General features: G+C 40.8%; 2 protein-coding genes across 3 annotated transcripts in view; one reads left to right on the top strand and one right to left on the bottom strand.

Moving 5' to 3' along the window:
* The window catches only part of LOC135699133 (heat shock protein beta-1), a 560186-nt gene that overhangs the window by 210194 nt on the left and 322369 nt on the right, over positions 1–27623 (bottom strand). The window lies entirely within an intron of this gene.
* wap (DDB1 and CUL4 associated factor wap) lies at positions 157–16111 on the top strand. 2 transcript variants are annotated; one of them, XM_065219330.1, is made up of 4 exons: positions 157–427; positions 523–815; positions 959–1273; positions 13906–16111. In XM_065219330.1, the coding sequence occupies exons 3-4, from the start codon at positions 1083–1085 to the stop codon at positions 14747–14749; spliced, it is 1035 nt and encodes a 344-aa protein (XP_065075402.1). In that variant the 5' UTR covers positions 157–427; positions 523–815; positions 959–1082; the 3' UTR covers positions 14750–16111. The 2 variants fall into 2 exon arrangements, with proteins under 2 accessions (XP_065075402.1, XP_065075401.1); XM_065219329.1 differs by lacking the exons at positions 157–427; positions 523–815 and having other exon boundaries at positions 858–1273.

Below are 27623 nucleotides of genomic sequence, written 5' to 3'. Positions count from 1 at the left end.
TAACAGCATTTTTGAAACTTCGATCACACCGCAGTTTTTAAACACCTTGTCGCGACATATTTTCGCCCACTAAAGCTGCCAACCCTATCCACATTTTCGCTCTCTTCTCCCTTTTCTTTCAATCTCCGCTTTTGAGAGTTTGACGGCTGTGAAGGGATTTTGCTGAAAGCAGAGTGGATGCGTTTTTATCGCAAGAAAAGATAATCCTTGAAAACAAAAACATAATTTTGTGTAGATTCTCGGAAGGACCGGTGTCCGTACGTGACCTCAAACAATCAAGTCGAAAAGAATGCTTATGGACCTACCAACAAGTGACCGCGGAAGAAAGGAAGCAGTGCTGTAAACCTGGTAAAATTTAGCTCTGCATTTTGCTGGGAGAGGGGAAGTCACGTCCGTCAGACAGATCAGCAGGAGGAAGCGGCCCGAGGTGAGTCAAACTGGTGATTCCGTCTGGCGACAGGTTCAAGAATAAAAATGAACACTGTTGTACTGGTGTGTTTCGCTTTCTTGTTTCTTTTGTAGTGCTTGACTGCACGCTGTGACTGTTCGTGACAAAATAAAGAAAGAGTGACAACGAGCCGGGAAAATCACACGATAGGTCAAAATAACACAGCAGAAAACCGAAACTGTGTGAGATTGCCGTCATCGTCGTGACACTTTCTACGTTTCCTTTCTTCGTGGGTGCTCGCTATCAAACGAGACAAATCTTTTGAGATTGTTCGTTGTTTTGTTTTCTACGCCGCACACAAACACCACGACGGCACGCGAAAGCAGGACAGGAACGAGAGACTCCCCCGGATATAAATAGTACGCGGGTGAGTATGATTTAATTGGCTCCGATACGAGTTTCCGAATCGATTTCAGTCATTTGCCCGACTGCAGTTTGATAGCATTACGTTCTCGAGCGAGGGAAAAAGCTTAGGATGGAAAATCTGAGAAAAATCATTCATCTTTCTAGGAGCCAGCCGGATATTCCGACGAGTCAGGCACCGAGTGGACCGCGGCGGCACGACGACGATAGCAGCAGTAGGCTCAGACGCCACAGATCTCCCGGTGGAATCGTAGGCTTCAGAGATCGCAGGATGTCCGGAACGACGGGAAAACGCAAGGAAATCTATAAATATCTGGCCCCGTGGCCACTGTACTCGATGAACTGGTCGGTGAGGCCGGATAAGCGTTTCCGGCTGGCGCTCGGCAGTTTCGTCGAGGAGTATAACAACAAAGTGCAGATCATCAGTCTCGATGAGGACACGAGCGAGTTTAGCGCGAAGAGGTTGGTTGCTTTTTTGTTTTTTTTCTTTTTACTTTTTATTATTATTATGCTTTTGTGTGCTAGATGATGTCGATGTTGTATTTAAGGGATTGAATGATGATGGTGCGTCAGTGCTTTCATTCATTGATTTGGGTATTTTTAGCTTGTGATCTGATTGCGTGATTCTAGAGCTAGACTGATTCGGTAATAATGTTTCCAACTTTCCAGTCGCTGCTTGGATGGCTTGCGAAATATATACGTAGGTACCGTAAGGCACAGTAATCCGGACACTTAGTCCAGAAATACGGACGCTTCGAAATGTTTATTATTGAGGTCAAATATGATCTAAATGCGATGTAAATTTAATGATGATTGTTCAGCATCCATGTTCAACTAACATAATTCAGGAAACAAAGCCTGTTGTGGCCCTTTTTCGTGAATCGGAGCTCACCTCCGGAGTGATTTGAAATTTGGGCGTAATTGCAGTTGTAAACAAACACGTCAACCGCCGTTTTCTCGCAAATAAAAGCTCAATCTAGTGAAAGCAAAGAAGTATTTATTGAAGCATAAAAAAACATTAGGACAATGTTCATTACCCTGACAATGGTTTTTCCTAGAGACGGTCTAGTATAGGATAGCAGCGGACTGGCTGGTTTTGAACTAAGAAGAAGAGGAGACAACTGGCTTCTTACTCTTTTATATTTATCTCTATCTCTATCTTACGCACTTCAAATCGGCCAATCACGAGCTGGTTCGCGTTTGACTGAAAAGTGGTTCGTTTTCACCCCCGTATTGTCTCCTCTTCCTCTTAGGTTTTGAGCCAAACGAACTTTCAAAGCCAGTTTTTCCTAATTTTTCTTACGATATTGTCATCGTGAAATTGTCGTGGAAAACATTTTTCAGATTATCTTGTTTATGGATTGCTGATAATTTCCTTATCATTTCACTATACTATACTATGTTCTTTCTACGATGCTTGGTTCATGAGTTATAAGTTTGAGCTTGAATTGTCGCTCATAGTGATTGACAAAGCTAGCAAATTTGCACAATGAACACAAGTTTTGAAAACTCATTTCTTTATTCTGTCAATAATAGTACCGGCCACTTCCTTGTGGTCATTGAGGAAGGGAAGGAATGTTAGTTCGACCAGCGTTGTTACTAGAGTCCGAGTTTATCTCTGCTTCTCCACGGTTGTCATGGGAAGGATTTCACCATGGCAAGTGATGTGATCGTTTGTTTGCATCGCAACACTTAGAACTGTTTAATACGCAGGAGCTTGGGATTGAACACATGATCTTCTGCTCAGTAAGCAAAACCGGTCGCTGTTCAACCGAGCTCCTTACATCACAAAAACAATCGAGTTACTGTTATTGTCATTCATTTTCGGCGGTGGCTTTTACGGTGTTGGACACGGATGCTAATTTTCATTCTAAAGCCAGCACTATTTGGCACGGATGGCTCAGGAGGTCTAACAGAGGTCTAAACTTGTTATATTACGCGGAGGTTTAGCTACCACGCAAAACGGTTGTAGATGAAGCGCCGTTGCCCTGCCAGGACTGGTGCAGCGAATGCCTTATTCTCAATCTTATCAAACACTGTATGTATAAGACGCTAAGATGGTTACTCTACTAAATCGAGAGCCTATTTTAATAGCGAATAGCAGAATCTTAATAAGATGAAAAGGAGTGTCTTTAGCATAAGGTTTAGACTTGTGATTAAGACCGAGGATTGAATGTATCTCTAAATCGGATATCTAGTCACTTCAGTGAATCTAAGTTCTACCTTAATAAAGGCACCGGCTTAGAAGGAATTCGGATCTTCACAGATCGACAGGCGATTGAAGACTGACGAAAACATTTATTTATTTAGTAGAAAATTTGCCTTATATCGAAGACATCATATCAAGAAGACTGGCAACTTTTGCCTGATTCCAAGCGACAGATACAGTAGCGATGTAGTGGATTTAGGCCTAGAAGAATTGACTCCTTAGTTCTTAGTAGATGATTGACTACAGCGGCGGTTCTTCCTGAGGAGTCACCAGCACGAACTGCTCGCTTGATCGACCAATCGATTTTGGGACCGATGTTATTCCATTTCCGATCTCCAACCCGGTGGACTTCTGCTACCGGAGGGAAGTCGATGTTGGCGTACTCTTGAACAAGGTTTTTTGCTTTTTCAAGGATGAAAATGTTTCTGGTTTCCCCGTATGTCTTTTGAATATAGTTGATGGCTCTGCTGGATGCTGTAGTAAGTCAGTAAGAACTGAAACGGAATGACACCAGCTTCTACACATGTAGCCAAGGTAGGCGATCTTGGAAAAAGTCCGGAAGTTAGTCGTATCATACACGAGGCTTAAAGAGTGGATCATTACTGCCGATGACCGAACAGTAATTTCCAAACCGTAAAGTAATTTGCTGGTAACTATACTGCGTCCGATGTTCTGAAGAGATATTCTGTTGTTTGTTTTGTGTCTACCGCTAATCGCTTTTATCAGACGGATTCTACATTCAGTTTCTTTATTAACCAAATTGAGGTGGGCATCGAAGTTGCACTTTTGGTCGAAGGTAACCCCGAGTACTCGCAACTGTTTTTTGAATGAGATTTCTTTCTCACCGACAATTACAGGATTGGTCCACGGGTGGTGTTTCGAATTACAGAAATGTGAAATCGAGCATTTCTCGGCAGCAATTGTGAATCCAGTACTGTCCGCCCATTTGGAGATCGCTCGGACAGCTGTTTGTAGTTTTCGACGAATAATTTTGGGGTTTGTACCTACCACAACAATTACAATGTCATCCGCGTAGACAAAAATATAGATGTCCTTTGGTAAAATCGTAAATACTGAGTTCATGGCGACCAAGAATAAGATGACGGCAAGGACTGAGCCTTGTGGAACTCCGACCTCTTCTTTGATAGTATTGGATTTAGTGTCACCGATTAGGACTTGCAATGCTCGCTCCTTCAGAAAACCCTGGACAAATTTGCCCATGTTGCCTACAATATCCTAGTCTATAAGCTGTTGTAGTACAGCAGGACGCCAAAATCGGTTGTATGCTTTCGAGAGATCCAAAGTTGCGATGTCGCATTCGACAGGAGAAAAGCATATTGTCGAGAGTCTAAACAATTGTGCTCTTGTAGTTCGGTGATAAGTCGTCAGTTGACCATGCGCTCCATAACCTTTGAAGCACAGTTAGTAAGTGCAATTGGTCGGTTATTATGTGGTAATCAAGCAGTGAGATTTTAACTCGCATTGGAAGTCGCTTTAGCAAATGATAACTCACATCATCGGGGCCTGCGGACTTTCCTTTTGTAGAATTAAGAGCAAAGGTTAGTTCAAGGTGACTACATATAGGTGTTCTAATGTGTCAAATTCATGATTCAGCCATGTTGGATTTTTGTATGGGACAGCGACCGATTTTGTTTACAATTTGCTCTAAAACCCCACTCCCCCCCCCCCCCCCCCGCGACCTCCTCGCCTAATATAGTGACAAAGCTGTATCATCATGTATTACCATGGGTAAGTTCTGCAAGGCTGAAGGGTCTGTTGAAGTCGCGATGGTTGAAATCGTCTGGCATGAACATGAACAGGTCGACATTTCTTGTTTTTTTCTTGAGCAACGAGGAAGCCGTGTTGGTATGTTGCGAATGATGATATTTCAGCGAAGTATTTTCCTATAGTATTGGCAACAAAAAGAGCATCCCGGGAGACGGTGTTATCATGTTTGATTCCGATACCTTTCCGTCTTCTACGGCCACTTAGGCTCTGAACCATTTGGTGGATTATTTTAACTTTTGGTTAAAATTTGACAGATGGAAAGTTATCGATGAACCCTGATATCCAAGCATGGTTATTTCTGACAGACAAGAAGTTAAATTTTGACAACCGTGGGTCGAGAACCAGTCGATCGACAGCACAGGGATTTTCGAACATAGAAAATAACTTTCGAAATGTCACTTTTAACTACGAGTTAAATTTAACTCGGCAAATGGTACACGGCCGGCGCACAATAGATACGTTTTCAGGTTTTTTGACAGTTAGCCCATGCATTATCTGTCAAAAAACCCGAAAACGTATCTATTGTGCGCCAGCCTTTAGACTGTGTTCCATTTGGTGAATTTTCACGTAAATTTGACACTTCGAAAATAAATTGGGATGTTTGAAAATCCCTCTGTTGTTGATCTTCCTATTTTCGAGAAGGTGTTTGTCAAAATTGATTCCTGGTCTGTCAGAAATAAGTCTGGTTTATTTAAAAAATTTCCATCTGTCAAATTTAAGTGAAAATTCATCAAATGGAACTCAGCCTTAGTGCGTTTACCCTGCGCCACATCTCGGTTTTTGATTGGTTGCTATCAAAACCATCTAAGAAAGGCCCTTCGGAAAGTTGTGTGTGGTGTTTAACTGACCAATGATGCCAAGAATGTAAATTTTTTTTTCTATTTTAATTTGGATTTTATTCGGAGTTTTTCCCGCAGTCTAGCAGCTTGAACATCATTTTTGATCAAAACAATAAAAACTACCATAAACAAACAACAACATTAACAACGCCAGTGCCAACCAGATTGATGCGATCCCTCTGTCCACGATTGTTACTGTCAAATCGACCAATCAGAAACTGGCTCGAAATCACTACCCGATTGTCAAGTCCCGTCCCAGAACGATAGTCATGAGAAAATCGAATCTCTCGGTTCGTTTTTGACAACAAAAAAAAAATGTGAGAGTGGGATGCAAAACTCAAAATTATCCAAAATTAAGTAAAAAGAACTTAAATTTAGGGTAATTTTTTTCTCTGTGTATGAAAGTGTGACAGATAAAATGAGGGGATCGTGGATATTTTCCAAGGGGTAATCAACTATGCACACTCTGCCGAAACACATCACGGCATACTGCTCGGCACGCTGAATTTATAAAGAGACGACATCTTATATAAATTTAGGCTCTTTAGGCAGATAGAATGTTTTAAGCCAAATGAACTGTCAAAATTTGAGGCAATGCAACCTTCCTATTAGATTTTTTTCTGATGATTTCTTATTCTTATTAATTTGAGAGTATTGCAATCAAACAGAAATTCAATCACCTTTATGTTCCGTGTGCTTCTCAAATTCAATTAGTTTTTGGATTCAAAAGCAATATTCTAAAGGCCGGCGCACAATGCATACGTTTTCGGGTTTTTTGACAGATAATACATGGGCTAACTGTCAATAAACCTGAAAACGTATCTATTATGCGCCGGCCTTAACTGTTCCATCTCCGCCGAAAGTCAACTGTTACGAACACCACCACCAAGCAGCGAAGAAGGAGAGCATCGCCGCTTTAAAAGAGACATGCATCACCGTGCAAAAAACAACAACATTCTTTGCTTGAAACTCAAACAGTACAGTTCGGTCTTTGCTCGCTCTGTCGAGTGGTTCGATTAACTTATAGTTTGTTAAAAACGTTCGCAGATATACTGCACGTCGCGTCGTCAGTAGTGTCGGTCGCATCGCGAGATGGGAAGACAGCGCTCCCGGAGCAGACTTCGTGACCAAGCGGAGAAGAAAAACAGTGGTGAGGGTAGCTCGGTACCTACCTCAAATAGGTACGCAACTCTTCCCACCGATGTAGGGAATCCCACCTCAGCCACGGTGAAGCGGTCTAAGAACAGGAAGAAACATCAAGGCCAGTCCGATGGTGCGAGTGGACGGGACGATGCCACCGCGACGAACGTCAGCGTCATTGGTGATTTCGGCGACGCCGTCGACAACGAAACTGCTGGCAGCCCGAGTGCAGCAAAAATGAAGCTTCCTCCACTGGTGGTGAAGCAAGTCCCACTCAACATGCTGATTGGCGATCTTTCATCGCTGGGCGTTGCAGCTGAGTTTAAGCTCGGCAGGATCGGCACTAAGGTGATGCTCCGAACGAAAGCGGAGTACGAAGTGGCCGTGAAATATCTGAAGGATTCTAAGGCGGAATTCTTCACGCACGACATCCTTGGTGAGAAGCCCTTCAAGGTAGTCATCAGGGGTCTACCAAACTTCGACCCCAAGATGGTCGAAGCTGAAATCAACCGGTACAAGCTTGCCCCAATCGCTGTCTTCCGAATGACAAGGAGAGACGAAAACGTGAAGACGTACCTGGATTGTCTTTTCCTGGTGCACTTCCAGAAAGGGACGCAAAAAGTTAAAGTTTGTACATTCATATGTATCTTAGAACAGTTTTTTTGTTTTTATCCAGTTCGTTTATTTGGAAGGCTCAATCGTGTTAGCTTTACGGAGCCAATAATTCATTAATCATTGTTTTAAACAAAATTCACTCATATCTGTGTCTAGTAGGAGTTGGGCCGAATACTCGCGGCTTACTCGAGGTTAGAGGGGTACATTGTTGAAGGATAGGATCAGGGGAGGAGTTTGGGGTAGGGTTTCATTGTCTCATCAGAGTGTTGTCGCCAGTATGAAAGGTAGTGTGGTTCTAGCTTCGTCTGGAGTTTAACCTGCTATGGCGACCAGCGGGCGACGATGCTTAGAGCAGTTATTTTTCATTTGCTTTTATTATTTTTGTTTTCATTTACGTCACACCCGAAACTTGACGTCTACTCTCAACTTTGTGGTTTTAGTACTTGCACAGTTGTACCATTTTTGCATTCGTAGAGCTGGACAAATATAGTGATACTCTATAACAAGGGAAGTTTTCTAACTAAATAGCAGCGCTTTTAATGAAGATAATCATAAAAAAAATACATGTATTTAATTTTTGATTGTTTATTATATTGAATATTTGATTTAATTTTGTAAATTGATGGAAATTATTTATACTGGTGCTGCGAACAAAGTTTAATTCAGTTCATAATTGTTAGGAAAGCTTCATTCCTAGATTGGTCTCAAATATGGCTACTGTTGTATGCGATGACTGCCTTAAGCAGATTTCGTTGATAGTTGTTGTGGCTTTCAGGAACTTTATAATTCATCCATGTTTTGGCAAAATCGTGGTGAATTGCTTCGATTGTCTGTTCTGAATATCGTCCAAGTCCTTTGTTTGCATTACAGCAAAATCCAGTTACGTGAAATTTAATGATGTGAAACTTCGGAGTTGTTGGAAGTCTCAAAGCTTCCCAACTTTCACAAAATTCGTCAAAAGATTGACGATACCCATCAATAAGTTCCATGCCAAAACATTTTTCAATAACCGAGCCAAGATTTTGCGTCATAAAGGCATATTCTTTTAGACCAGCATCGAGTAAAACTTCTTTTTTGGTCAGTAAAGCACGACAATGTCTTCCAGCAAAACCAAATTGCGCATGTCGAGTTGCATTTACAGCCTTAGCCCAAGATTCTGCAATGCTTGGATAGTTTTTAGCTATGTTGTCGTAGGCACTGTTCATTAGACCCAAAAACAAGTGCAATGATGGCGGTGGACATACATCCAATACTTTCGTGCAGTTATTACCGGAAAATAAAGGTTTGTTTACACAATTGAAGAAGTTTCTAGCTTCCTTCTCCTTTCCACCTGATGCCATCCAACGTTCTGCAAATTGTTTTATCGACCCAAGCGTTCGTGGTTCACCTGTGGCAGTACCTAAATCTTTCTTATGCACCGTGCAATATGCACATGGATGAGTCGCACTATATTGCCCATTACACCAGCTAGTATGTTGATTACTTTTAGATCACCTGCAATAAATCATTATTTAACAGTATTATATAACAAATTTGGCAATGATGCTACATTTAATCTTATTAACACTCACCTGCGACAAAACATTCAAGCGAAGTCAAATTTAGATGGCCCCAAAATTTAGATAGGTTTCCATAATTTTCATACCAGGAGCAAGAGCAAGGATCAGTCCTTGAATCCTTGTTTGCATTGCTGCCTCTGCGTATCTTCAAGCTAGAACCACACTACCTTTCATACTGGCGACAACACTCTGATGAGACAATGAAACCCTACCCCAAACTCCTCCCCTGATCCTATCCTTCAACAATGTACCCCTCTAACCTCGAGTAAGCCGCGAGTATTCGGCCCAACTCCTACTAGACACAGATATGAGTGAATTTTGTTTAAAACAATGATTAATGAATTATTGGCTCCGTAAAGCTAACACGATTGAGCCTTCCAAATAAACGAACTGGATAAAAACAAAAAAACTGTTCTAAGATACATATGAATGTACAAACTTTAACTTTTTAACATATGCCTAAATTACAAACTGTATTGCGTCTCCATGAAATGCATAGAAACGGTAAAAAAAATCAAAAATTTCAAATCAAGTTTATTCAATTTTCCCCCGATAGAATATTTTAAAACTAACCGATTTTTAAATGTAAGCACCCAAACTAACTTTTGGTGAAGAAAAACCCGAGGTACATGAAAGTTGATTAATCCGCCACTTAGGACACGGCGTGGGACGGTGACGCTCAATGCGCTACAAGCCATCCGATCGATCTACTCCATCATCGTACGGTGGGAGCCATACCGTGGTGGCTATCGTGACGTAACGCAGTGTCAGAGGTGCCTCAATTTTGGACACGGTACCCGCAACTGCAACATCAAGCCACGCTGCAGCAACTGCGCTCAAGAACACGCCACTTCCAACTGCCCTGCGGATGGAGCCATGGCGATAAAATGCGCAAACTGTGGTGGTGCGCATCAAGGTTCCGACAGACAGTGCTCCAAACGCGAGGACTTCAAACGCATCCGAAAGCAGGCGTCAAGCAACAATCAACCAGGACGCAAGAAGGACAAAACCCCAGCATTCAGGACGGAGGATTTTCCGCCTCTTCGTGCTCCCCAGCAAAGGCAAGCGAATTCGCGGGTGCAACCCGCCCCGCCTCAAGAAGCTTCCGGTGATTCTGCTGGCCAAAGCTCGCCATCCCCCCCTGGATTCTGGAGACAACAAACAGCACAAAACAACAATCCCGATCTGTTATCAGCGGATGAACTGATGGAAATTTTCGACAACATGTCCGGTGCTCTTCGTAAGTGCCGCAATAAGCCCGAACAGATTCAAGTGCTCGGTAAGTTCATCATCCAGTATGGCGTCTAAACCGCTAACTATCGTCACCTGGAATGCTTGCTCTGTAAGAGCAAAAAAGATTGAGCTTGCCGACTTCCTCCGCAAGCATAGCATCGACGTGGGCCTTCTAACCGAGACCCATCTAAAGTCCGGCGACAGCTTCTGGTTGCCTGACCACAACACTATCCGGCTTGATCGCACCAGCTCCAGGGGGGGTGGTGTTGCGGTCGTCGTCAAGAAAGGAATGAAATACCACACTCTGTCCCATATCCGCACCTCTATCATCGAGGCCCTTGGTGTGGAGGTGGAGTCGTCGACTGGATACGTCCAGTTCATCGCCGTCTACTGCCCTCGACAGAGTGCCGCCAGTAGCGGGCTAGCGGCTAATTTCAAGAAAGACCTGTCCACCATCACCCGTACTGGTTCCCGCTTCGTTGTTGGAGGAGATCTGAATGCTCGCCATGAGGCCTGGCGGAACTACCAGCAGAACCAGAACGGTCGTCTGCTGCTCGACCATTCGCAGCATGGGCTGTACTCCGTTTGGACGAGCCAACATTCATCTCACCGGCAGGCAACCCATCGACGCTAGACCTGTTTCTTTCAAAACCGGCTTGTCTAAGCCGGTAGCCTTAAACGAACTCAGCTCCGACCATCAACCGGTGGTGGCTGAACTGGGATACAACGTAGCTCCTGCTCCAAGCCTGCGCAAGGACTACCATCGCGTAAACTGGGTCCAGTTTGGACGCGTGGTAGACAGGCACATCATCGACAACCCGTTGCTTGACACCGTGGAGGACATCGACCGAGCGTTGGAGGGACTCCACCAAGCCATAACCGTGGCTGATGAGGCGTGCGTCCGACGAGTTCCTGTGAGGGGTAAGTTTATTGCCATTGATTCCCACACCCAAATCTTAATTCGCTTGAGAAATGTTCGTAGACGCCAGTTTCAGAGGACTGGAGATCTAGCGAGGAAACGTGAAATGGCCAATCTGAACAAGGAGATTGCTTCCAGAATGGTCTCACTCCGGAACGAAAGTTTCGGGAGGCTTGTCCAGAATCTGGACGACCGCTCCAGACCATTCTGGAAGGTTGCCAAAGTCTTAAAGACGCACCCTAAACCCATTCCACCACTCAAAGATGAAAATGATGACGATCGGCTCATAATCACCCCTCAGGAGAAAGCAAATGCGATTGGTGAGCATATTGCCAAATCGCACTTGCTTGGCTCCAACATCCAAAGTCCGCTCGAAGTTCAGGTTGAGCAATGCGTACTCAACCTTGATTCATTCCCTTGTGCCATCCCTCCGGAGGATAGAATCACAGTGGAACAGATTTGCTCAGCGCTGAAATGCACCAAAACATGAAGGCCCCCTAGTGTTGAAAAATCTCAGCATGAAGGTTCACTCTCTGCTGGCTGCTGTCTTCAACAGATGCTTGGAACTGCACTACTTTCCAAGTATCTGGAAGACAGCGAAAATTATACCTATTCGCAAACCCGGGAAGGACCCAACGCTAGCTTCAAGCTACAGACCAATCAGCCTCCTTTCAGCGCTGAGCAAATTGTTCGAGAAACTCATTCTCAATCGTTTGCTCAAGTTTGTCGAGGAAAATAACATTCTCCTTCCGGAACAGTTTGGGTTCAGAAAGGGGCACTCCACCAATCACCAGCTAGTACGGGTGATGAATAACATCCGAAGTAACAAAGCTATCCAAGTCCACAGCCATGGCCTTGTTAGACGTTGAGAAAGCGTTTGATTGTGTCTGGCACAATGGGCTTGTATACAAGCTTTGTAACTTCAACTTTCCATTACATCTGGTTGAAATCACCCGTAGCTACCTCCAGCAAAGGTCGTTTAAGGTATCGTTGAATGGTTGTCTTTCCGACACGTTTTCCATCCCAGCAGGAGTCCCGCAAGGCAGTCTGCTGGGCCCCTTGCTTTACAGCATTTACACTTCCGACATTCCTCCCCTTGGAGACGGTTGCGTGTTTTTCCTGTTCGCAGATGATACCGCAATAGCCGTCAAGGAAGGATGCCTCGCGAAATAACGAACAAACTTCAACGATGCCTTAACGCCTTTGCTGATTATGCCACCACGTGGAAAATCAAAATCAATGCTTCCAAAACACAAACGATCATCTCCTCCATCGGCAATCACCCAAACTAAAACCGGCTCCCTCTTGTACTGTAATCATGGATGGCACAAGGGTTGAGTGGTCCGCCGAAGTAACCTATCTCGGGATGTTGTTTGACGAAAAGCTCCTATTCCGCTCACATGTGAAGAAAACCGTAATCAAGTGTTCCGCCTTGGTTAGGTGTCTGTATCCACTGATTTGCCGCAGATCCCGCCTCTCAAGGGTGAACAAACTGGCCGTCTACAAACAAATAATAGCACCTGCGATCCTCTACGCAGCTCCGGTGTGGGAATCATGTGCACAGACTCACAGGAACAAAATTCAGGTCGCTCAGAATAGAGTGCTGAGGATGGTTCTTGATCGTCCTTTCGACACTAGAATAACAAATTTACACGAAGAGGCAGGCATTGCCAAAATAGATTCAAGAATTAACGAAATTAAAACTAAATTTGCACAAAAATGTAATTTATCAGAACATGCTTTAATAAGCAATTTGTATATAGTAGATTAGGTGTATATAGTAGTTTAGGTTAGTTGTAGATGTAAATAGTAGTTATAAGTAGTCTCCTTTTTTCAATTCAAATCAAACTAATCCCACTAAGGTGGTCATACTTTAAAAACAGGCCTGATAGGACTAGGAACTGTAAATAATAATTAAAATCTCAAATGTACTAAAGTTGAAAAGACGCATCTGTGTCACTTGATAAGTTATACACGTAAACCACACAATACAAGAAATAAAGATCATTTAAAGTGAAAGTCGTGCAAAAGAGAGTTCTTTTCCGACCAAGCACCAGTAAACATCAGCAGCAGTAGAAGCAGAATTTGTAGAGAGAAAGAGGAGAGAATAAACAGTTGTTAGCGTAGCCGTCCCGATCAAGTTTATTCTGCACACATCCCTGGTTTGGAGCAGCGTCGAACCCCCAGCTCTTTTCAGAGCCCTTACGAGTTGATTTCCGATTGACGCTTGCTTCCTCCACCACCCTGCCGATACAGTCCACTATCAAAAGGGAAGGTTCCCTCCCAGTCCGAACACTAACTCTATTGATTAAATAATGGCACCAAGAAATGTGCAAAATCTTGCGATGCAATCAATTATTATTTTGCACGTAAATCGAATCAAAAATAAAAATCATAGAATCCTAGCTTCTAGCAAGGGTTGCAAGATAATTTAGGTACAAATTCCTGCTGCCGAATTGTAGATTGTTTTCTCCGCCCATCTCTCCCTCTGAGTATTTCTAGTTTCGAGTGGTGCACCGATTAGCTTGGGACCTTGGGAAGATAGTACCGGAGCTGAGCCAAAAAGTTGAGCACATTTCTTCGGGACCTTTTGGTCTTAGAGTTACCTCTATGTATTATCATATTCTCTAAAGCTTGGCCCATCATATTCAGTTTTAAATTTTGATCCCTCGGCGTAAAGTGCATGGATTGTGTCATAATTATCCGTACAAACATTTTGACAACTATTGGTCTACTCATTCGTTTTCTCAAATTCACTAATACCAGATTATCCTTCCTTTTTTTTCTCGCAGCACATTCGATCATCCCTACCCGACGACAAAGATTATGTGGATCCCGGACTCCAAGGGAGTGTTCCCAGATCTTTTGGCAACGAGTGGAGATTACCTGCGTGTCTGGCGTGCCGGAGAACCGGACACCCGGCTGGAGTGCGTTCTCAACAATAACAAAAACAGTGACTTCTGTGCTCCGTTGACTTCGTTCGATTGGAACGAAGTCGATCCCAACCTGGTGGGAACCTCTTCCATTGATACGACCTGCACTATTTGGGGCCTGGAAACGGGTCAACCTCTGGGTCGAATAAACCTCGTTTCTGGCCATGTCAAGACTCAACTGATTGCACACGACAAAGAGGTGTACGATATTGCATTTTCCCGAGCCGGAGGTGGACGGGACATGTTCGCGTCGGTCGGTGCCGATGGCAGTGTGCGCATGTTTGACTTACGCCACCTGGAACACTCTACGATCATCTATGAAGATCCGGCTCACACACCATTGCTACGGTTGGCCTGGAACAAACAGGATCCCAACTATCTGGCCACGGTGGCAATGGATTCGTGCGAGGTGATCATTCTGGACGTCAGGGTTCCCTGCACTCCGGTGGCCCGGTTGAGCAACCATAGAGCATGCGTCAATGGCATTGCCTGGGCACCGCACAGTTCCTGTCACATCTGTACGGCTGGAGATGATCACCAGGCACTGATATGGGACATCCAACAGATGCCACGACCGATCGAGGACCCAATTCTGGCGTATACGGCAGCGGAGGGCGAGGTCAATCAGATCCAGTGGGGAGCTACGCAACCGGATTGGATTGCCATTTGCTACAAAACGGCATGCGAGATTTTGAGGGTCTAAAAGGGAGCCGCAGTGTTTGTTTTTTTGCTTTAGTTTCTTTTAGCAGAAAAATTTAGCTTTCTTTTGGTGCAGTGATTCCTAATCGATGGGGTTTGGGAATCTTTCTAAGGTGAAGGTCTTTTCTTATTTCCTTATGCGGAAATTTGAACAAATAATGTTTGATAACATTTCGAGTTCCAAGAATTGGAATTAAATTTTCCAAAAAAGATTCAATATTTTTAGCTGCAAGATAAACAGTTGTTGAGTATGTACCTTCAATGTTTTACTCTTTAGACAACTCGACAATTTCAGTGATAATGCAGACTTTTTTTTAATGAATATTCAAAATTTAATTTAAACATGACATCCAAACCAAGATACTTTGGAAAAACAAAATCTGAAACGAATTGATTCCCGACATCGATCGGACAAACCCAGCCATTTGATTACGGATGATCACTGCCAACAGTGTACATATGAAGACTGAATTGGTTTTTTTTTTTGGTTACTTCCTTTTATCCTCTACCGAAGCTTCCGTCGATTTATCGTAGCAATTTTTGCCTTTAGTTTATATGTACTTCCTCAGTTATCTCAACATGATGTAAGCGAAAAGGAGTGTGTGTCATTGTGTAGCGTTTATTTTTATTTGTACATAATGTTTAAGCAAATTCATAACTTATTCCATTCGCTATGTCGTGCTAACCGCGAGATAAAAACGGCAAACAGACTCTCAAAACAGAAAACCGCAAATGCGCGATGCGAAGGTGGTGATAACTTCGCTTGGCAATCGTTTTGGTTCTTCCAAACCGCAAATCATTTTATGTTTGCTTCGTATCCCAGCATCACACCCCTTACGTTTCCATATGTGGGAAAAAAAAACCAGACTCGATCGATTCCGATCCGGCAGACAAGGCAAGCATTTTAAGCAGTCGGCCTAGTCTCCGTTACAAAACTAAAAACAGCAACTTCGTGTCCATCGAGAAACGGTCTAACGACGAACGACGTGATGAGTAAGCCAAATCGGATCGGCATCGAAGTGATTCGCTTCTCCGGGCCGCTTGATTTGCCCTAGCCGTGGAATCACGGCTAGGCACAAACAATATATGCAATTAATTTGATTGAATGGTAAATGATGAGTAACATTAAAGTAGTGAATATACAGTAGTCTTAACAAAGTAGCAAGTATCTATAGAAGTAATAACAAGTGAAAATATCGAACTTGATTAATATTAGAAAAATAGTTCAAATATGGAACCTAACTTATCGATGCATTCGAGTAGAATACATTTCTAATAACTTTATGTTGAAATGGATACATTCTCTACATATATCACATTTGTATGAATAAAGTGGAACACAATAAATATCGGTTATTGAACCGAATTGTTATTACTTATTTTTATTCGAAATTCCTTAGAATCTGCTCCACCTGCGATGGATAAATTAATCAGGAAGGTGAAATGGTCATATGTGTACCCTGATGAGTACCCAAGTAACCATTTAGTCGCAATATAGCTTGTATGTACTTAACTTGCTTGAGTATGGTTAGTTGAGGAGTCCGATGAAATTGTCACTTCCCTTTCGTATTTCTTTCATTCTCTTTTCGTACTTTGCATATAGCACCATCTCATACTTATCTACATTGATTCAATGATGTGTGGTCCGCTCATTCCGAGTGATCGGTGTACCAGCGATTACCAGATGACTATGGCGATGCAAGAAAATTTGTTTTCGTTGAAGGAAATATCACAACACAGGTATTGCTATTAGATATTTTTGCAAACAGTGACAGATGATGGACATGTAGATCCAGTGGAGGTGCCGGGCAAAAGTGTTAGGGGTAAGAGGGACATAGTGAACAGGTGGAGCATAGTTAGCATCCCGTGCACCAGCTTGGACTTCCGGCCGTTCGGAACCAATTTGGTTGGTGGTAGGATCAATATCATAATGCTGTTGAACCTACTACCAGTTGATTTGTTTCATGCAGCTGGAGATTCAGAGCCAAACTGCGGGATGCTCACTATGCCCCTCCTCCCCCTATATCCTAGATAAATGGTAAGTTCGAAGTTCGCTGTTTTCGTCGTCGTAGTCGCCGTTGGCAGTACCATTCGTATATTTAAATTTAATTATCAACGGCAGAAACTATATGAATTATCGCGTATCATTGTTGTTCATTACATTCCAAGCGGAATCTTAATCATATTTTGTCATGGAGTGTTGTGGTTTTGACATGCTCGATTACCTTGAAGGGATCGTTTTTTGCAGAAAATAATGGGTAGTATTGTATTCTTATATTCTACATATCTATATCTATATTCTATATATAAAAAATGAATTTCTGTCTGTCTGTCTGACCCTTATAGACTCGGAAACTACTGAACCGATCGGCGTGAAAATTTGTATGCAGGGGTTTTTGGGACCATGAAAGGTTCTTATTGTGCGACTTACCTGGTGAAGAGCCGGTTTGACCAGGAAATTGGACTATGTGACTATTGAAAGGTGTTGTCGAGGCAGTGGTTTAGTGGCAAAAGGGAATGAGTATTTTGACTTTAAATGATCTTTATTTCTTGGTGGGCATTGGCCAGATTTGGATTTTTTCAGATATAATCCTAAATAGGACCTAGATTATTTAATACTCTAGTAACCTCAAGTCCGTGCTCTGTCACAATGTTTCATTGTGATTAATCAACACTCAAAGAGGTAAAATATCAAATTTGGGGTGAATTTGAAAGAAAGGGAACTTGGAGTGTAGAGCGCACTGCCCACTGGACGATTCTGAAGCCTGGCCAAGTGAGTGGGGTATAGGTTTATTTGATTGAACGTCATTTCCAATGTATATATTGATACATTCAAACCATTGGCATTTGAGATAAGACAGAGATAGGATGCGGAGGGCCCGCTTAGGGGAAGCGTAACCCATGTTATGGTTTCCATTTATTCTTCTTCTTCTTCTTCTTCTTCTTCTGTGTGAGCTGTGTGAGTTTGACAACTCAAAAAGGAGGGCTGAGTGACGAAGACTATATTGCCCTATGCATCTTTTTATGTCGCATGGACAGCTTTTGGGCAGTCGACTGCTTTACGTTTTGTGCATTTCACATTTATGAATATCAAATTTATAAATCTAATTTACATTCTTTTAAGAACATCACTACCTCTTTGAATGTATCAATGTCCTTTGATTGGAACAGTTCAAGCAAAGTTTTAAATTTACACTCGAATGGATATTTTGATCTGATGTGTCCAAATCTACAACATAACAAAATAACATGCTCTGCCGTTTCGGGTTTTTGGCAAATTTCGCAATCCGGGTCATCCACGAGTTTCATTTTGGCGAGCCAATACTTTGAATAGTCATGGCCTGACAGCAACCTATTCAACAGTCTCACTTCAGTATTACTCAAACTTCTATCATAAAACCAAGGAATTTTCTCAAATTGATTCTGAAATCCGAAAAATTTGAGACCCTTGCCTTAAATTTCTGCATAATCACGATACCACAGGTTTACATTTTCCAATAGTTTGTTCTTTAAAATCAGAAAAGCATCTTTGATAAATAGTACGTTGGACATGACCACCGGTCCGTTAATAGCGTGTTTTGCTAGTGCATCTGCAATTTCATTGCCATTAATATTTACATGGCTAGGAATCCACTGAATGGTAACCGACCAACGTGAAGCCTTACGGATCATCTCATTTAAAAATTTATTGTTTTGAGAACTATTAGATGCCGCATTTAAAATTTGGCATGATGATCTAGAGTCAGTGTAAATAACTGCATTTTCTATTTGATTGTCACAAATATTATTTAAGGCTATATCAATTGCAATGACTTCCGCTGTCGTTATGCACGTTTCATTTTCTAAACGAATTGATTGTCTTGATCTGAGATAATCGTTAAAAATACCTATTCCACATACATTACCACATTTTGATGCGTCCGTAAAAATTCGAGGTCTAAATTTATATTTACCATTCATTAGACACAATACTGCTTGCACAGACAAACAGACATAACACTCGAAAGTTGTTCATCGAACAAGCATTTAACGGGCAATTTAAAAGTATCGTAGTTGGTAGTACCGCCACCTGTGGCGCGCATAGTCAATTCCCTTGCGTTTGACGTTTACACACTACCACCATCTGTTCAGCGTAGTGCCCACCACAGTGTACTCAACAGATGGCGGTAATGTTTTAGCGACGATGTTTTACAGTGAAAAATATTCAATGTGTTATGTCTGTTTGTCTGTGCTGCTTGTTTTAGCTGAATTGGATTTGTATTAGATTTTTTGCTTACTAAACATTTTATATCACTTTCAATTTTTAAATTAATTGGTTTCTCAAGCAACTTTTCTAGCGGCGATATATTGTCAATTACAAGCTTATATTTAAAATATATACTTTCTAAGTATGACCACTTGTCATGAGAAATTGTATTCAAGTCTGTAGATTTAAGTTGTTCAGAAACAATATTATTTGTGAAAAAGTAACGACCAATTTCTTTTGCTGTACAATACTGATGTCTTAATTCAACTGGTTCTTGTCGCGCTATTGCCATAAGTGTATTTAAAGGAGTTGAACGTGTGCAGCCTGTAACTTTCCTCAACGCAATATTATTAACTGTTTGTAAAATTTGTTTGTTCGTTTTTTTAGAATTATTATAAATTGAAGAACCATACTCAACTGCACTTCTAATAAGAGATTGATAAACATTTATTAAAGTTTGAGGATGACTACCAGTTTTTATACCACTAATTACCTTAATCATATTCTATCTATCAGAAATTTTACTTTTTATTTGTTTTATATGAGCTCCAAAACTAAGAAATTTATCTAAAGTTATTCCTAAATACATATGATGATTAACTGTTTCTATTAATTGGTTGTTAAGTTTCACGTTAAGAATATTGTTGCTATTTTGGAAAATGATTGCTTTTGTTTTCTCATGATTTATTGTAAATTTTAACTTTCCCATTTCTATACTCAAATTATTCATAAATGACTGTGCTTTGTGATTCAAATGCTCCAAATTTTTAGCTTTGATAATTACACCAAAGTCGTCAGCAAATTGGACTAAAACTACATCTCCATTTGACAGTTCATGCAATTGTGCAGTATAAATGTTAAACAGAGTTGGCGACATTACATCACCCTGGGGAAGACCGTTCGAAACAAATCTTTCAATCACGCGATTTTCAGTTTTAAATATTATTTTCCTATTTTTAAGAAAATTTGTTATCCAATTAACTATCTCAAAAGGAGTTGAATGTTTTAAAAGAATTTGTTCCAGAATATCTGTATTAATTTTGTTGAAAGCGTTCGATAGATCTAAAAAAATTATTGCTGTCAAAAATCCATCTCTTTTATTATGTAATACTGAATTGATTACAAAATTTAAACAAGCTATTGTAGAATTATGTTTACGAAAGCCAAAAGAAGTTGCTGGAATAATGTTGTTATTATCCAAAAATAAATGTAGTTTATCTAAAACTGCACAATTTGTTACTTTTGTTAAAGTGGGAACAAGAGAAATTGGTCTCTTGCCATCGATGTTAGATTGATCTTTCCCATGTTTCGGTATAGCGACAATTTTAATAGTTTTTAGCGATAACGGTAAGAAACAATTCCTCCAATTGTTGTTTATTTCTTTAACAATTGCGATTTTGGAATCATCTGATAACACACTCAACATATCATATGAAATTTTGTCTTCCCCAGGAGATGAAGTTTTATTTTTACTTTCAACTATTTTATTGAACTTTTGAAGATTCAATAAGTTATAATTAACGCTGCCATAATGGCCTTCCAAAGCTGTGAAATCATTTATTCCAAAATGCTTATCTAAAAATTGGTTCGCTAGATTTTCATCTTCTATTAAAATATTGTTACTTATCTGTTTTCTGTGTTTACCTGTCAGCTTGTTAATTTTGTTCCAAAGTTGTGAAGAATTTGATGATGGATCTATACTATCAACAAACTCACGAAAATTATTGATTTTTTCCTCTCTTTTAATTTTATCAAAAATTGCTTGTGCTCTTTTAAACTTAATTAAATTTTCTAAAGATGATTGTTTATTGAATTCTGCTCTATTTTTCTTTTTATTTTTCCAGGCTTCTTCTACTTTACATGACCACCAAAATTTTGGGGTATATTTATTTTTAATCCTACATTGTTTGAAAAAATTTTCAATTTTCATTTGAAACTCATTAATGTCTGTTAAATTTGATAAATCTAACTTACTAATTTCATCTTTAATTTTCTTATAATTAAAAACATATTTTTCTCTCTTATACTGGTTCTGAATAGTGTAAGATATTTCAATAGCTACATGATTACTTCCGATGTTATAATCTAACGTTTTCCATACAACATCGTTGTAGAGAACAGGTGAGCAAAGTGAAACATCTATAGCAGTAGATTTTTTATTGAGCTCTACCGGAAAATATGTTTTAGAGCCATCATTTAGAATAATCACATTATATTCATCTACCTTTTCCATTAAAATGTTCCCCCTAAAATCATTAAAATCATTTCCCCATGTAAAATGATGCCCATTAAAATCCCCACCAATAATAACTTTTTTATATTTTTTGACAGATTCGAATATTTTTGTTAAATCTTCCTCCAATTCCTGACGTATTATCGAAGGGGCCACGTAAACGGAAATGATGGCCAAGTCCAATCGTACTACTTCAACTCCAACAACCTGTGTAGCTCTATTTAACTGAGGAAAAGCAATTTCTAAGTATGCCCAATCTTGTTTTAAGTATATTCCAACTCCTCCATAGTTATCTTCTCTTGAATTAAAAAACCTGTGATACCGTGATATGTTATACTTATTTGTAGATTCTAATTCTGAATTTGTCCACGTCTCAGATAGCAAAGCTGCTGAATAGCCACCGCCGAGCAATGACCTTTGAAGCTCTTCTTTATTTTTAGCTAAACTTTGAATGTTTACTTGTATCAATTTGAACGCATCCATTTTAGAAAAACAATAAATAAAATTAGAAAATAGTATTACTTAGCTTGAAATGTTGTTTTGTTAACTCTTTTATGACTTTTTGCCACTCCTGAGGTAGATCTTTCTTCTGCACTAAGTCCGAATAGAAATTCATTAATGCTCCGTGCATGTTTCGCTCCGCAATCTCGATGGCATTCTTGTTGGCTTGTGCTGTGAAGCTGTCCCATCGCTCTTTGTCGGTTGCTGCTTGTCTATTATTAAGCCCTGTTCCAGTTACTGGCGACATATCAATCCTGTGCTCATTAACGATCCTGTTCCTCTCAGCATCGACTTTCTTTCGTTTTTCTTGTCGATCCGTTTTGTGCTCTGTTGCTATTACCGTTTGACTTATGGTATTCTGTTGGATTCCATCCACCCGACGCTTCGGGATTGCACCTGTGGGTGATGTTGTTTTTTTTTGAGTATTTCCCTGCTGTCATCTTCGCGAAACTTTCAGCTGGTGTAGGGTACTCCTTGCCATCAGCCAATGTTTCATAGATGTTGCTAGTTAACCGAGGAACCAGCAATTCACGAGCTTCAATGTAGGTAAGACTTCGTTTTGCCATCATCGTTTTAATCCGTTGTTGCTTCTCCCTTTCCGGGCAATCCTGGTCAGTTGTACGATGTGCAGACTTGCAGTAGAAACACTTCACTTGATTTGTGCAGTTGATGTAGTTTTCATCGTCTTCGTCGTGAATTCCTGAACATTTTGGACACCGCCGTCTACCTTTACAATTGTCGGTCTTATGATTGAACCGATGGCATTTGTCACAGAATAGTAATTTCTGTACAAATGGTTGAACTCGATTCGTGCAGCAGAACAATTTCACTTTCTCAGGTAGCTGGTTAGCTCTGAATGTTACACTAACGCGATTTGTTGGCTTTGGCCTTCCATCGATGAATCTGTTCAGACGATAAACATCAAGCACTGGATAATCACACTCGATTTCCATTTTGATTTCTTCTTCCGTAATGTCAACCGGTATTCCGGAAAGTACACCTCGTACACTGATTAGATGACGGGGTACATATGTTTTGTATCCCTTTTCCTTGACACGTTCATCTCCTGCGAACAGGTTTGCCTTGATGTAACTGGTGAAAAATGCGATGATCTTGTTACGTCCTAGATACTTCAGCTCCGTAATGAAGTTCCGGTAATTTTCCAACTTCTTGATCATCGAACCCACTGCGAACTTGTTGATCTTATCCTGGCCAATGCATTCAACGAACACACGGTATGGTGCTTCATCACGAACCGTGTAGAGGTACGTATCTCTCTTCTGATTTGTTTGTATGCTGCCATTTTGTCTTCCATTTTCTGTCTCCATTTTGGATACTCCTCGTGCTCCTGGATCAGGCGGATCCGTGCCGCCGCCTTCCGCCATCTTATCTGCTCCTTCTCGTTACAACTTCGAAAACGATTTTTTTCTTTTTTACACTCCCGCTGAAATTCGAAGAAAATATTATAGTTCGTAAAAAAATAAAAACTAAGTTCAATCACAAACTTTTCACCTTTCAACACAATTGGAAAAGAACTTCAGAGAACTGCTTGAAATCAACCGTTCATCAAGGCGTAAATTTTCCGAATGTTCCATTTATTAAATAGTTCAGATAGGCTGGAAATGACAGGTTCATAGTGAGAAAATGTACCATATGGGGCCCGTTCACTGATCAAAATCAGATTCTCATCGTCAGGCCCTGCCCAAAAATAAGGGGATTGACGATGTCTTGTCAAGTTTTATTTTGAATTTGCGTTTTGCATTTAATACTCTAGTAAATCTCGCGTCCGTGCTCATTCACAACAGTGTGAGGTGTCAATACTCACTGGGTCATATGTCTTAGACCAGTTCCAGATTAGTTTGCTATTAATATCTTCTGCATCGCAGTTGGCGATAGATTACTAAATATGGGTTCTCTTTTCCGACTATAATAGTGTGAGGGAAGGGGGTGAGTTAAACGTTGCGATATGAGAATAGAGGCAAATAAATAGGGAAGACAACACCATGACCCAAATAAGTAACCAATGCATGCGGCTCACACTTAACTTGTTCTATTTCTTTCTTTCTTCCTAAAGGGTGATACGGTCAAAATTTGGTCAAGGGAAAACGCGTGTAAATCGGTGAAATCGTTTATTTAAAAAATCAAATTAAATTTCTTTTTCAAGTTCAATTAGTATAAAATTCAGGAAAAATATTCAGTTAGGCTTCCGCTTTTCCAAATCCGAATTGCCGGGCCTTACACTTGACCCCTGCCATCAGATTTTGTACAGCCACCCGCATAAACGCGAACCATCACATGACCTTACCGATAATGGTTATAAATTGTTTATAATCCCTGCTAAACTTCAACTGAAATGGTTATGGAACTTTACATGAACGTTTGTGTGATAAAGTTTTAACCTTATGTATTATGGTTTTTTGGAAGCGGACCTTACAAATAATGGGTTGTTAAGAACCATTACCATTCCAAATTCTTGTTTTCTCCATACATTATCGGAAAGAGAACTATATTAGAACGTTTTTACTTATGGTTTGAGAACATTAATGGTTATGGTTATGGTAGTCAGTAAGGTCCATTAATGGTTTTGTATTATCGCTCAACTTTACGTGAAATATATCGTGAATTGGTAATCAGTAATTTGCAGGCAACCAATTCGCGATATATTCCACATAAAGTTGATCGATGTTACAAAACCATTCATGGACCTTACTGCTTACCATAACCATTACCATTAATGTTCTCAAACCATAAGTTAAAAGGTTTTAGTATAGTTTTCTTTGCGAAAATGTATGGAGAAAACAAGAATTTTGAATGGTAATGGTTCTTAACAACCCATTATTTGTAAGGTCCACTTCCAAAAAACTATAATACTTAAGGTTAAAACTTTATCATTAAACGTTCATGTAAAGTTCCATAACCATTTCAGTTGAAGTTTAGCAGGGATTATAAACAATTTATAACCATTTTAGGTAAGGTCAATTTATGGTTCTCGCTTATGCGGGCACCTTGTCCACCTTCTTCGCCGCAGAAAGCCAGTTTGCCTTGAACTGCTGCTCGCCCTTAGCAGTTTTTTTGGTCTTCTTTAGGTTCCGCTTGACAATAGCCCAGTATTTCTCAATTGGGCGGAGCTCTGGCGTGTTGGGAGGGTTCTTGTCCTTGGGAACCACCTGCACGTTGTTGGCGGCGTACCACTCCATGGCCTTTTTACCGTAATGGCAAGATGCCAAATCCGGCCAAAACAGTACGGAACAACCGTGTTTCTTCAGGAAAGGCAGCAGACGTTTATTCAAACACTCTTTCACGTAAATTTCTTGGTTGACAGTCCCGGAAGCTATGAAAATGCTGCTTTTCAAGCCACAGATACTTTGACAGTTTCATGTGCTTGAAAACATCTGCTACCTTTCCCCTTCCTTTTGCCGTATAAAACTCCTGTCCCGAAAGCTGCTTGTAGCCGGCTTTGACGTAGGTTTCTTCGTCCATTACCACGCAGTCAAACTTCGTCAGCATCGTCGTGTACAGCCTCCGGGATCGCGCTTTGGCCGTCGTATTTTGTTTATCATCGCGATTTGGAGTCACTACCTTCTTGTAAGTCGATAGTCCGGCTCGTTTTTTGGCTCGATGCACGGTTGTAGACGATACACCCAGCTTATTTGCGGCATCTCGGAGAGAGAGGTTAGGGTTTCGCTTGAAACTACCGGCAACTCTCTTTGTCGTCTCAGCGGCTTCCGGTTTTCGATTTCCCCCCGATCCAGACTTCCTGACTGTCGACAAACGTTCCCCAAACACTTTAATTACATTTGTAACGGTTGATTTGGCAACTTTTAGCGATTTTGCCAACTTTGCGTGCGAGTAGCTCGGATTTTCGCGATGCGCGAGCAAAATTTTGATACGCTGCTCTTCTTGCTTGGACGGCATTTTGACAACTGAAGAGTGAATTCCAAAATCAAAATAGGAGCAACATTCTACACACACACACCTTCAAAATGAGGGGTGTTCAGGTTTTTTAAATGCAAAATTGACCAAATTTTGACCGTATAACCCTTTATCATGTACTAATATTAACTGCCTGAGGACAAATGGGAACACGACCAGAAGATCAATAGGAGAAAAGTAGCGAGAAAATTGGAACAAGAAAAGAAGAATTTAACTTGCACCGGCAAGAGGAAGCAGACAGAAAGGATCATGCCGGTTGGAGACAGCCAATGTATACTGGACGAAGCTTGTATCTAGGAAAAGTCGTATATGCAGGAAACCGTAAGTAGGATAAGAATCGTAAAAGGTGTGTGCTTGCTTGATAAGATCCTAACTACTTTAAATACACGGTAGGAATCGAATATCCATTTATGATTAAGGTTTTGCCCATTTTTCAGTGGGAGTGGCAATACTCATTGATGAGTGATTTATCGTACCCATTTATTAGTAACTGTTAGCAGCTAATGATTAATTGATTTACCTATTTTAGAATTACCTATACTTCACATCAGAACCTCATTTCCTTCAATTACTACTCCGTCGCAGCACACACCTTATATGGATCGCTAACCTTTATTTAGTTTCAGCATTTTCGACATTATAATCAAAAGGTGAGTTTTAAAAGTATAATTACCATGCATATAGATAAGTTAATGTACCAGAACCTGGACGGACACGAGCCTACCCAGGGGAGGACCCGGATACGACCACCCATGTGTGTCTAGAGTATCGCACGAGCTGACGAGTGCAACGGGAAGGACAGTAGGTGTATAGACTAGGCGGTTGGTCCCTAGATAAGCCTTCTTAGCGGAAGGCACAGCCTATGAACAATTACAATTACAATTACAATGTTAAATGATCTTTATTTCTTGTATTGTGTGGTTTACATGTATTACTTATCATGTGACACAGATGCGTCTTTTCAACTTTAGTTCCTTTGAAATTTCAATTATTATTAATTACAGTTCCTAGTCCTATCAGGCCTGTTTTAAAAATGACCACCTTGGTGGGATTGGTTTGTTTTAAATTTGAAAAAGGAGACTACTTATAACTACTATTTACAACTACAACTAACCTACAACTACAATATACACCTAATCTACTAAATACAAATTGCTTATCAAAGCATGTTCTGATAAATTACATTTTTGTGCAAATTTAGTCTTAATTTCGTTGAATCTATTGAATCTATTTTGGCAAAGCCTGCCTCTTCATGTAAATTTGTTATTCTAGTGTCGAAAGGACGATCAAGAACCATCCTCAGCACTCTATTCTGAGCGACCTGAATTTTGTTCCTGTGAGTCTGAGCACATGATTCCCCCACCGGAGCTGCGTAGAGGATCGCAGGTGCTATGATTTGTTTGTAGACAGCCAGTTTGTTCACCCTTGAGAGGCGGGATCTACGGCAAATCAGCGGATACAGAGACCTAACCAAGACAGAACACTTGACTACTGTTTTCTCTGCATGCGAACGGAAGAGGAGCTTTTCATCGAACAACATCCCGAGATAGGTTACTTCGGCAGACCACTCAACCCTTGTGCCAACGTCTAACAAGGCCATGGCTGTGGACTTGGATACAGCTTTGTTACTTCGGACGTTATTCATCACCCGTACTAGCTGATGATTGGTGGATTGCCCCTTTCTGAACCCAAACTGTTCCGGAAGGAGAATGTTATTTTCCTCGATAAACTTGAGCAAACGATTGAGAATGAGTTTCTCGAACAATTTGCTCAGCGCTGAAAGGAGGCTGATTGGTCTGTAGCTTGAAGGCAATGTTGGATCCTTACCGGGCTGCGGATTGGTATGATTTTTGCTACTTTCCAGATGCTTGGAAAGTAGTGCAGTTCCAAACATCTGTTGAAGATAGCGGTTAGAAGAGACTGCACTTTCATGCTGAGTCTCTTCAAGATCAAGTTGAATATACC

Source organism: Ochlerotatus camptorhynchus, unplaced genomic scaffold (genome assembly GCF_037179485.1).
Source record: "Ochlerotatus camptorhynchus isolate MF236.1 unplaced genomic scaffold, CSIRO-AGI_Acam_v1.1 ptg000102l, whole genome shotgun sequence".
In the NCBI taxonomy this organism is placed as follows: Eukaryota; Metazoa; Arthropoda; class Insecta; order Diptera; family Culicidae; genus Ochlerotatus; species Ochlerotatus camptorhynchus.
The sequence above is the reverse complement of the archived record's forward strand: the minus strand, read 5'-3'. Positions and strand labels throughout refer to the sequence as shown.

Excerpts from the sequence above, each read along its gene's own strand:
- wap (XM_065219329.1), top strand. The coding sequence starts at position 924 with ATGGAAAATCTGAGAAAAATCATTCATCTTTCTAGGAGCCAGCCGGAT. Across the intron at positions 1,274-13,905 it reads AGCGAGTTTAGCGCGAAGAG|CACATTCGATCATCCCTACC; the intron begins GTTGGTTGCTTT and ends TTTTTCTCGCAG.